Source organism: Strongylocentrotus purpuratus, unplaced genomic scaffold (assembly GCF_000002235.5).
Source record: "Strongylocentrotus purpuratus isolate Spur 01 unplaced genomic scaffold, Spur_5.0 spur5_scaffold_16, whole genome shotgun sequence".
NCBI classification, from domain to species: Eukaryota; Metazoa; Echinodermata; class Echinoidea; order Camarodonta; family Strongylocentrotidae; genus Strongylocentrotus; species Strongylocentrotus purpuratus.
Genome location: NW_022145601.1, coordinates 16,570,882 through 16,583,795, shown reverse-complemented (window position 1 = coordinate 16,583,795; position 12,914 = coordinate 16,570,882). Strand labels below are relative to the sequence as shown.

Sequence of the window (12,914 nt, the reverse complement as noted above, 5' to 3'; positions counted from 1 at the left end):
ATGAGGCAGCAATGAAAATGTACACCTGTTAGATTTCTTCACCCGTGTGGAGAGTGGCAAATGTAGATTGATGGAGGGCATCAATGTTGAGAAATCAGATGTTCTTATAATTCTTTTGATTAGAGTTGGTCTTTAGGTATTCTGGAAAACATGGTTGTCAAAAATTCTGTACGTCCAAACATTTTTGGTAAAGTGTTCTATGAAAAAAAAATCACATACCTGTAGACACAAGGGGAAAGGTTAATTGTAGTAAAGAGCTTGTACATGTAGTTGTAAGCATCTCTCACAAGCTTAGGGTGATTAAAGATAAACTTGAGTTCTGGTAAAAAAAAAAAAAAAAAAAAATTCTCACAGAATCAAACGAAACTTACACTGAATGTTCAAGATTACAAATAAATGTCATACGTGCCAAACAAATGTTCAAGATTACAAATAAATGTCATACGTGCCAAACAAATGTTCAAGATTACAAATAAATGTCATACGTGCCAAACAATTTTGGAAGAAAATGTATACTGGCTGAGTAATGAGCATAGAAAGATAAGAAAATCAGGTAGTACTAGCCCTGACACCACTTGTGTAGTCCCATATACATCTTTCTGTGTTCAGTGCTTGTTACATGTACTTTACCAAGACTGGGCCAAAATTATCATGAGTTTGATGACTCCATAACCTTGCAGTGCACACCAATACTTACATGCTACATGATCAATTTTTTCTGATCCATTCCACACCTTTTCTTTTACAATGCTATCGCATTACCAGAACTCACCTCTTTATCTTTAAAGATGAAAAAAAAATGAAATAGTCATGAGCTTCAATGGTTGTTAACCAAGGTTGAAGAGGGCATGGTTCCCAAATCAGACGTACGTCATTAGGAGAATTTCACTGGAGCTAAAGTGCCTCGCGGAGGATTCCCAGAAGAAATAAATTCAGAAGTTATGGCCCCGACGTTGCTCTGTGTGACAATCAAGGAAAGAGTCTTATTCATGATGTCCTTTTTGAGGGGTTCATAACTGAAGGGACCTCCGATGACTCTAAAGTTCTATCGAGAAAGCATATTCACATCCATTTATACAAAACCTATGCTGTTCTCCACTCCCCCCCCCCCCTTTTTTTTACATATATTGTAGTCCACACATGAGTTATTTACTAAAATCTGATTGTGAGCAGTATTTCTGTTTTGACTTTATACTTATTCCAACTTATACATGATTTGAAGGAGAGAAAAAATTGTTGAAGGGCAGCTGTGATTTGATCACTTAGTTCTTGTCAAAACTTTTATTGTATTCTATATTACTTGATGAATGATGATACATGATGATGATAATTCGACTTTAATATAGAATGATATTTTGTATTGAAAAGTTTTTCATTATTAATTTTAACCTAAAGATAGAGGTGTTTCCTTCATATATTTCAAGCTATTGATACTGACCCATTTGCAGTGCCTGTACAAGTTCTTGAATCTATCACAAATATTCTGCATGATTTGTATGAATCAATGATGCTTATATCTCCACGTATGTATGCCTTACCCCAAATATACCGGTACATTATAAATGAAGGCTGACATGCATTCTCCATGCACAGAAATCAGGGACATCTTTCTTCATGAAACACTCCATTTGACAAACATGGTTGCCTGGCAACGGACCATTGGCGTTTCAGACCGAGTGTTTCGGCGATACCGTGTAATGAAATTTAATGACGAGGGTCTCTTCTCCTTGATCATACGCTCTTGATATTAATCTAATATTTGTCTCTGGAAATAATGGAGCAACTTTCCCCCTTAAAATGGTAGATTGTCAAGAGTTTTGAGTATAAAAAAGGCAGAAGGAAAGAGAATTGGAAATTGGAATAGAACTGGTACTTTGGCATTGAGCGAGGCAATGCCTGAGGTATATGTTAGCAAGTATTGACAATACTGATAGAGTGACTGGCCATCCATTTGTTACTGAATTATTTGCAAAGTACATGCGTGCAATAGGCCATTTTTGTAATGTAACCAAATTTAATGCATAAGTCTTTGTGAAGTGCCTCAATACAAATTATTTCATTCACCTGATAAGAATAATAGGATTTCAATAGTCAGAATGCAAACTGCATATATTAAGTGTTGCTAGGTAGGTCAAGCCATAATGTTTGCCCTACCTGGCAACAACTAATGTATCATCATCTTTCAACAATCCTCTTGTGGAAGTTGTTCCCTGAATTAAAACAATGAGAGTGTCATTTAAGTTCATTCCTGGGCTACTAGTGCAGACAACTACAACTTTAATAGCAAACATGTTCTTGTGGGATTTGTTTGATAGATTCTCACTTTCCCTGGAAGTCTCTGTCTGTCTGTCTCTCTCTCTCTCTCTCTCTCTTTCTCTTTTCAAGTATCCTGAGTTAAGTGTTGCATTCTCAAGTTCATCTTGCGAGAATATTTAAACTTTGTTTTGCACCTACTGATTATGTACATATTTTTGGATTAAGTGCCATGAGCGCCCACCGTGGCATCATCATATATTATTATCTTCATTTTAATGAAAATGAAACGTGAAAGCAATCTAGAGTATAATGGAGCTTCTATTAGATACACGATCGTATTTTATCGCATCAGGCATAGGCCGACGCCCACCTGTTTGATGAAACAATAGCTCAAGATCATAATCTGAGCTGACAGCACCGTCTATCATACAGTGCTGTCACTTGTAGTCATACATGTACGTCGTTGCGGCTTCATAAATGGAGCAGAGTGGATCATGGACTGTCGGTCGTTAGTGCCCGAACGTGGCGGTCATAATCTTTGAAGGGTTATCCCGCCACCACTCATTAAATCAGCACTAGTCATTAATGAGGTAGTTAACATTTTAACAGCTTTAGATTTTGGCTTTTAACATGCAGAGTGTGTTAAAGCATCTGAATTTAAATTTATTTTTTTTCTTCATAGATTCTTAATTGTAGCATTTAATTTGCTTTTTTTTTCTCTTCTTTGTCACATGAGCCATTCATAGCCTACCAGTGCTCTGTAATCTTTTTTTAATGTAGAATATAATATTGATTATGCATTGTAATTACGTCGTAAATGACAACCGTGAAAATTGGCCTCAACTATGGTCATCACTCATGCGTGCAGTCAAGGTGTCTGTGGTATTACACACAGTGTGTTATTATTGGTTACTGGTGAAAGCATTTATACAGGTGTAGTTTGGTAGCAATTATGACAGTGCAGTGCGTAATATAATGTGTATGGCAGTTGTATGCATTAATCATTTGTTCATTTGGACTTGACCCTTTTAATGAATAGCAGTAAATTGTGCATAATGAGGTAACTGTGTTGTCCCTCATTTCAATATTGCTTGCTTTCGTCCAGCTAATCTCGTTCTCTCTGGAATTTTAGTGTCTATTTTTGAAGACATCTGCTGATAAAAACAAATATTTATACCTGTTTATTTATAACAGTTTTAATTTGTGTATTGTTTATTTCATTTTCTGTATTTACATGTACAGAGTAACCGTTTAGCCTTTTCTTTATGTGGAGATTTTTTCTTCAAAAACAATTTGCCTACATTCAAATCCTTTATCAAATGCATACTAAAGTAAGATATCTAGATTTTACCCGACTGATTCTCCCACGGATCAGAAATGATTTTAAAAAATTATGGTTTCTGTACTGAAGATCTCCTTCTTATATACATGTAGCATGAATTCATTTTTTTGTCCTAGTCGGTTTTTGTCGTTTTCATTTTGGTATTGTTGATACTAAGTTCATATCAGAAGCAGATAGTGCACATGCAACCATGAAATTTCCTCTGTCCAGTTTCCAGCTGATTTTAAATTGTTACTTTTTTGATATTTTCTTAATTAAATACACAAAAATGCAGGAAAATGCAAAATATTGAGATTTAAAAAAAGCAGTAATCAATCCATGGTATCATCATAAAGGGGTATTAAAGGTGGCATGCAGTATTTTTTTTTTTTTTTTTTTTTTTGCAGGGCGGGGGGGGGGGGGGGGGGGGGGGGGGGGAGGCTTGGAGGGATTTGCCCCTGTGTGTGTTACTTGTAATATTTGCTGTATTAGAATTGTGTTTGATTCATATGACAATCTTCCTTAACTAGCCGATCTTCTCACAGAAACTGGATGAATCTCAGAGATGCAGATTCAGGCAAAATCATGTGGCAAGGTCATGATGATTTGTAAGTAATTCTTCATTTATTTGCTTTATAACTGTTTCCTCATAGTTCTAAAAACCTTTGATTTGTACATAATCCTTTAATAGCCCTTCATAACTGTATTCTTATCCCCTACAGTGTACATGTACATGTATTTTCTATTGCTCACCCCCTCTCTCTCTCTCTCTCTCTCTCTCTCTCTCTCTCTTTCTCCCTCTCTCTTCCCCCCCCCCCCCCCCTCCTCCCTCTCTCTCTCTCTCTCTCTCTCTTTCTCTCTCTCTCTCTCTCTCTTTCTCCCCCTCTCTCTTAATCTCCCCCTCTCTCTTTTTCTCCCCCTCTCTTTTTTCTCCCCCTCTCTTTTCCTTTTTAGCCTTTATATTATTTGTATGCATTTATCTTTTTTACATAAATACCTGTGCAGTATGTGTATACTTTTTATTCTATGAAATTATGAATTCTGCTTTTTTTTTAAATCAGTTTATTCTAAAACTGAACCAAAAAAGTGCTATTTCTTATTCTACTCGTATTCAATGCAGATGTACAATTAAAGATAATCTGAAAGTTTGAGTGAAAACAGACCACTATTAATGATGAAAATTGGGAAAAACTGATCTAATCGATTCCTTAATTGTCCCAACTATATTATTACAGTTTAATTACATTTTAGGTGAATGTAAATCGTCACAAAGCAATGAATTGGCTCTACATGTATATACCATTCCAAACATTTAAGTGTTGAAAGAATTTTATAAACTTGTTTTATGTCTTATATTCATGGAAAAACGGTTAGGAAATTTCAAAAATGGTGACGCATTCAAAGTACAGAAGAAGGAATATAATAAGTAACAATTTGTACAAAAATTACAGTTTTTTTTATCAACCATCAAAAATGTTACCAGGTCACTTTAAAAGCAGATGTATTCATATTTTGAACCTTGATCATACTCGCCAGGATTCTCTCTTGTAAGAGCACTCAAGTATGAGTGGAGGCACTCTTGTCCGGACTGGGATGTTGGGCAAAATGTCCCTACTTGAGTACCGTACTAGTATTCATCTGGGTTGCTTTCTTGCTCTTAAAGAGAAGGTTGAGTTCTGGGAAGAGGTGAAAAGTAATTTGTGAGTGTTATCATTCTTATTATGCAAGTGTGGAAGAACATCAGATAAGACATGTTCCCTGAAAAGCATGGCTCTTTAAAGGCCTTTATATTCCAAATATGTCATGTAACATTGTAAAACTCGGGGGTAGGATTTTTATGCCATGTGTTCGTGTAGTCCCATATACATCTTTCTGTGTACAGTGTTTGTAACTTTACCAAGACTTGGCCAAATTTCTTATCATTTTGATGATTCCAGAACCTTGTAATACACACAAATTCTTATATGCTAGATGATCAACCTTTTCTGGTCGATTCCACACCATTTCTTTCACAATGCAATCGCATGACCAGAACTCAACTTCATCTTTAAAGGGATTAGGTAACTTTGTCTGAGATTCTGAAACAAAATCCTGGATTTAGCTCATGCTGCAATGAAAATGATATACCTTTAGGTCTGTCAGGAAGCCCATGACTTTTACAAACCGATCACCTGTCTGATTATCAAGATATTTGTGAATTGAAATCGAAATTTAAAAATTTGTTTTCCTAACGGTTTTTTATAACACTACAGTCTATTGGGGAAAACAAGTATGGTAAATTCGGTCACTCAACGATCGATCTTTACTTTTTTGAGGCACTTCATGATCATTTTGAAGCCCTTTTTTTTTTAGGGCTTCAATATTACACCATATCACAGGCACTGATAACACGTACACTGTGGGGCCACGCATTTCAGAATTAGCATTGTTAAACGATCCCTTTAAAGGTTGATAGTGGCTTGCCTGTCACTACTGGTACATCTAACAAGATCCCTTTTATTTGAGAGAGTTTGAATGCTGTCTTGATTTAAAAGACATGGGGTGTGTTTCACAAAGAATAAGATCGACTTGGATTTAACTATGGCAGGCTGTTCATGCCATTGTTTGCTCTCACCATTATCATCTTAGATAATCATAGTTACTATTTTTCTTATAATAATGAATTATCAAAAAATGTAAATTCTATAGATTCATGACCATGATTTGTACCTCCCTTGAGAGACAAATGCCAGTAAATGGTGTGAGCAAACAGTGACATGAACGGCCTGCCAAAGTTAAGTCCATTTTTAAGGCGATTTTAGTCTTTGTGAAACACTCCCCTTGTCTTTAATAATAATGATAATGTTCCGGGCCTATAGGGCTATATACATACTTCACAGATATACTTGTATTATGACCCTAGTCATTGGATTCAGGCGTGCATGCACGTATGGACATTCTCCACTCCCTGAGGAGCATTCCAGTCCAGGTGCCATTTTACAGACGCTCAAAATGCTTAGCAAACTACAATGGCCTTTGCATCCTACCGGGTACCAATTGAATACCTAAGTGGAGAGTGGCAAATATGGATAAATATCTGGCCAGGGGACATACGTATAATGTCAGCCTGGGAATCGAACCCTCGACCCATGAATTGAGCGTCACGTAAATGAACCACCATACCGTGACACCTCAATAAATTTCTTTCTTTTTTGGAATTCTTTTTCTTTTTCAGATCGGCCCCGGATGGTGAGCATGAAGCCAGGGTGCCCAAGAAGATCCTCAAATGCAAAGCCATCTCACGTGAAGTCAACTTCTCTTCCTTGGAGCCCATGCATCAATTCCGTCTTGAACAGAGGGTACTATTCAAAGGACGCTGCTTAGAAGGTTTGTCCCAGATTCTCAATTATCCATGTTTTATAATTATTTACTTAGATATAATAATTTACCAAATATATCAATTAGTAGGCCGTTTCCGGGCAAAATTTATATCATCACGTATTGGTCAAAACATATTCTTTCACATGATTGGTAATAAGAGCTTCCATTTTATTTTTTGAGAGGGGGGGGGGGGTTTCCAAAACTGGTCTTTACCTTTAATGTCCCCGTCCATCTTTCATGAAAGCAAGTTATTGCGAGTGCCTCTTTGAGGCCATAACTCACTTATACAACTCGGCTAAGTGGGGAGCCCTGCTTAAGGCAATTTCAATAGCCTTGTCTATAATCTGTTGAATTGTGCAAACCTGACAATGACCAATCAAGTAACCTGAGCATTATTTCCATTGGATATATACAAGATGGTACTGGAATCGCCCTTGAGTTGATTACTCGATAGTCTTCGCAATTGGCAAAGGTATGTCGCAACATTTTTGAGAGTTCATGGTACAGGTTTTAATCCTGGTATTATTGTCCGTTGGTTGTACTGATAAAATTCAGTTTTCCTTGATGTAACAACCATATTTTTAAGTTCAAGAAGACTTTTTTTTCCTTCAGATTGTTCAGAGTCCAGATATTTATTTATTTTATTTATTAATCTATTTCACTAGATAAAAAAGATTGAACATACACATCATTCACTGAAATCAAACAAAACAAAACAAGGCATTTACAATGCATACATTAGGTAAATACAGAGTAGGGGGGGGGGGGATAAGATAGAGAACAGGTCGAGTGAGGAGCGGTGAAAATCTTAGCAGAAAAAAGAAGAAGGAGAAGGGGAGTAAAGAAGAAAAGAGGGAAAATATGATTTGAGATGAGTCGTTGTGCTTTTCTAGAAAATTATATGAAAATTGTAAAAGGACGAGAGTGTGTGAAGGGCCATAGAAAAGGCAGGTGAAATTAGAAAGGAATAAAGAAAAAAGCAAACGATGCATGAATAACCCCATTACAATACTTCAATCGTTGGTATTTTAGAGGGCATGTGTTTTAACAGTAATTCTTTATACCTGCATTTAAAAGTGTTAAATGATGAATAGTTGTTGAGGGTAGAAGGAAGAGCCATGTTCTTTATTCCTGCTAATAAAGTTCTACAGAATTTGATGTTGGCTGCAAATGGGACATAGTACCTTTACCTCCCAATAACAATCGAGCTTTAATACACACCACAAGTAAACAAACCATGTTATAAAGATAACCATCGTTTCTCATTTTAATTTTGGGATAAAAATAGTCGTAGACACTTGCTCATTGCATCAACGTCTGTTGTCATACTCGGAGGGTTATTACCAAAGCACTCTTGCATGTGCTCGCAGCTACATGTATGCAGCATGCAACATTATACACCCTCGCTCTTATACCGTCGCTCTACGGTATACACACGTGGGTAAATCATCTATTTGAAGCCAAAAGGTCTTAACTCATAATATACTTTAACCCAGAGCTAATGCCCTTCTGGCGCTTAAAGATAAACTTGAGTTCTGGTAAAAAAAGAAAATTAATTCTCACAGAATCTAACGAAACTTACACTGAATGTTCAAGATTACAAATAAATGTCATGTGCCAAACGAATTTGGAAGAAAATGTATACTGGCTGAGTAATGAGCATAGAAAGATAAGGAAACCAAGGTAGTACTAGCCCCGACACCATGCATGTTGTCCCATATACATCTTTCTGTGTAAGTGATTGTTACTTTACCAAGACTCTGCCAAATTTATGATGATTTTGATGACTCCAGAACCTTGCATTACACACCATTACTTACATGCTATATGATCAACTTTTCTGATCCATTCCACACCTTTTTTTCACAATGCAATTGCATTACCAGAAATCAAGTTTATCTTTAACAGACAAAATAATCTCAGGTTTTTAGGCACCTTTTTCACCTAAAGATTAGGACTTTGATATTTTGATAGCTGTAGAGGTAGATTTGTTTTTTTTCATCTTGCCCCATTTGCTACTGCTTTCTCCATTTTTTTTGCATAATGTCCCTCTTTCATTGAGAAATATTCTGGTGACCCATTAAGCTTGTCACATTTTTCTCTGACATATCAACGACAGGTCCTTGCTCTGTACTCTTACATATACATGTACGTATATCTGGATTTAATTTTATTGAAAATCACTTGACAAAAATTACCGTAAATCTCCGCGTATAAGGCGCACCTTTTTTTTCCGTCTGCAAAAATCAAAAGTCGGGGGTGCGCCTTATACACAGGTACAGGATATTTTGAGTCCTCAAAATGCTACTTTTTAGTGGTTTTCAAAAATCTCTGTCTCAACACGAATCACATAATGCGAATAAAGAATAGGATTTATTATTTGAAGTTAAACTACGTTCCTAATTTGAAGGGAAGAGAATTTATCATATATTCTAAAAGAAAAAGTCATCATGGTGTGTAATTGTTAGTAAACTTTAATAAACATTTCAAGGTTATGCGGTCATTTTCAAAATTAACCCAATTTCAATTAGCAGTAGTCCGAGTCCCTGACAATTTTTGTAAGCTGTGTAAGAGCAAAGTAGATCGAGGTCTCCCAGGCATAAGAAGTGCCTGTAATGCAGTAATCTTTAAAAATGCTCTATTTTGTGAATGTTCTCGCGACTTCCCCTAAAGGTAGGTTAAACGTGAAAGCAAATCAGATTAACCGAGTTAAGTCTATTTGCATGTGAGATGCATTAATTCAAACCTCATCCACATGTACATGTACTATGGAATAGCTTGCCAATAGAAATACGAAGCACTCCATCTCTCAATGTCTTCAAATCCAAATTGAAAAACATAATTGTTCAATTGAGAAATCCTATTTTGTAGAATTTAGTATTTAAAAAAAAGGAGCTCTTATCCAGCACAGCTGAATATATTTTGTATAAAAGCTGCGCTATATAAATTTATTATTATTATTATTATTATTACAGTACATGTATTTGCGATAAACCGCATGAAAAAAACATTCACAGTGGCAAAATAGAACGTTGTAAACATAGAGCTCTAATTCACATTTTTGTGTCATATCTATAACGCAGAGATAAAGTGAGATGGCTTTATAGGAATCTTTATTTTGCAGAGCTACTTTGTTTCTAACCTATGCCTGCCGTACGTACAGTATACATATAAAATGGTCATTATTTTTCCATGCAGGTTTTATTAGGCAGTTAACTATGCTGTGTGTAAATCAGTCTTGTATGAAAACAAATGCACATTTTTACCTGTAGACGGTTTCACACATTAATATTTTTTGTTCTTAAACTTCTTAGGGGTCATTACTAGTCATTACATACATGTATGATCTGTATCTAGGCCAGGATTATATTTTTCAAAATCTTAAATGACATCAATTTGTAACTGGAGTGTCGTGAAGTTTCACGTCTTTATCATATCATCCATCATAAGTTATGTTGATACAATGTGATGTTTCATTTGAAATGAATAGGATCAATCAAAAAATGAAATTCAAAAAAAAAATTGTTACTGGAAAATGTCAAAATTTGCTTCAAAGAACCTCCAAAAGTATTAATTTTTAAAACAAAGAATAGACAAAAATAAAAATAATGTAGTATTGAAAAGAGTAAGTTGTCTTTAGACCATAGTGCAAACTCACTTGGAGAAAAAAATGCTTTAATTACCAAATACTATTAATTCTTCAAGAGACATTTCACCCGATTTTTGCTTGGTTTATACATGTATACTTGATGTTCCAAACTGAGATAATGGCATAGCCATAGAAATCATATCTTGAATGTATTGTTCATTCGACTTCACTACTACAATGCCATGCACCAATCAACGATATTGTGCCTTTTGTGTATACTGTACATGAAACAGCGCTTGTTTTGTTATCATTACAGGGAATACTCAGTGCTTTAGAAAGAAGAACAAATATTCTGGTACAAGAATTGTTAGCATTGCAAGCTTGAAATTTTCATATGGAAAGGATCAAAAGAATTTCCAGGATATTTCTGCCCCTGATATAGTACATGATGTATGAAATACGTGCATCTTTGAGATGCAATCCCTTTTAACGAGACAAATATGCTCTAAACATTAGGTAATATAGGGCGCGTTCAAGCGATTTTTCAAAGCTACATGTAGAAACACAAACATGAATGACAAATCAAAACGCCATTAAAAACCTGGTTACTGCGGGAGAGCGTTCAAGCGATTTTTCATCAACGTTGATTCTCGCTCATTTCAAGCCCAGCCACTGCTCATCACACTATGCAGTTTGACCCAGGAAGTATAGGTCGACTTCGCCGTGTGCTTTTTAAACCTGTTTACGGTCGACTGTCGGCCAAACCAGAAGCAGGCCACGATGATGACGTTATAGAATCATGATTGAGATCTCCGTTCTTTCAAGCGTTTTTAGCGATACAAAGCTCATCTTTTTCAGCGTTTCATGTTTGCGTTTTTGAAAAAAGTTTATTTTTACAACCAACAAAAATCGCTTGAAACCGTGTTTTAAACTAAACGTCTTTAAAACTCATGTTTCAAGGGTGAAAAAGTATCGCTTGAATGCACCCATAGTCTATCTTCTGGATTACCAGCGCTCCAGATATAACAGTGGATAGGTCCATAGTGGGTTAACCTGCTACGGTATGTTCAATTAATATCTTTGTCCCTATTAAAAGGGAGATGGATGGTAACTTGACAGCAGAATGGGAACACACCTTAAGGCTCGTTTACATTGGCCTCGGTAACCTGTGGCGGGTTTCTTGTGCACTACATGAATGGCAAGTGGGGATGGGAAAAAATACTGTGAAAGTAGAAATATTTGCGGTACATCAATTTTCGCGGATTTCGCGCCAAGATCGGCAAGCGCGAATGTTAGAACTCTTGAAAATATAAGCATGACTCCTTGTGCGTGTTTTGAACGGGCTGAATTGTGTGCAACGTGAATTTAAGAACCAGCGAATATATTTTTTGCAGCGGTTTACTAACAATCCTTTTGAAAAATGGTTACAACTCTATTGGTAAACTTTGGAGGTTTATACTGCGGCGTATGTGAACAAACCTTTATGGCTTATTTTTCAGATTTCGACATACAAGTCTCCTCACACGCAGATGGCGACCTGTGAGGGCAGTGTAATCAGGAAGGTGCCTGCACTCCTTCCCTACCTGTATGCCATGACAGTGAAATCAATTGGGGAAATACAGTGTGTGCGAGTAGTGAACTACCTAATTGCCTTTTTCAAATTAGAAAAAATTATATTGTGCATGAATATATTGTTAATAACACACAGCGATCACTGTATTAATGGGGATGTTGGCCTACAGACAGGATAGTATTCATGAATAGATGCAGGAAATAGTGGTTATAACCTTGATTTTCAGGAAAGTATAGTGTGTCGTTGTTGCATATTACTATCAATAATGGGTATTTGGCATTACCTGCGCCTGGGAGGGGGAAAGCGAACCCCCCCCCCCTGCTTTACAATACAGGCACATTTTCCACTCCCTGTGGAGTATTCCGATCAGGCATCATACAGAATCTTACAAAGCCAAACGTACCACAATGACTTTCATCGTACCACGCTGGGGATCAAACCTGTGACCCTTCCATCTTGAAAATTGTAGCCTTCTCAAACCTCTCGTGAAACGTTATGATTTTTACTTGATTTTGGACGAAAAGAACATGCAAATAATCAACTCATTCAAAACTACGTATTTGGTCAACATTCAATCAAATCAGCTTACTGTATATCCTCTGTTAAGAGCTATATGTAGGCAGTTAACTCATACATTTGAAACAGAGTAAACACCTATCTGGGTATCAATACATGTACATATTTTGGTCAGGGAATTACATTTGGTCAAAATGCCTCCCCCCCAAAAAAAAAAAAAAAATAATAATAATAATAATAAAAAAATAAATAAATAAAAAATAATAATAATAAAAAATACAAAATACAAATACAAATTT

The 12,914-nt window shown here is 36.1% G+C and overlaps 1 protein-coding gene across 1 annotated transcript in view; it reads left to right on the top strand.

Annotated features, from left to right (window-relative positions):
* The window catches only part of LOC753612 (retinal rod rhodopsin-sensitive cGMP 3',5'-cyclic phosphodiesterase subunit delta), a 65,080-nt gene that overhangs the window by 12,229 nt on the left and 39,937 nt on the right, over window positions 1-12,914 (top strand). The window contains exons 2-3 of the mRNA XM_030986917.1: window positions 4,123-4,185; window positions 6,792-6,943. Of these exons, the coding sequence (XP_030842777.1) occupies window positions 4,123-4,185; window positions 6,792-6,943 (215 nt within the window). The remainder of the gene's footprint in view (window positions 1-4,122; window positions 4,186-6,791; window positions 6,944-12,914) is intronic.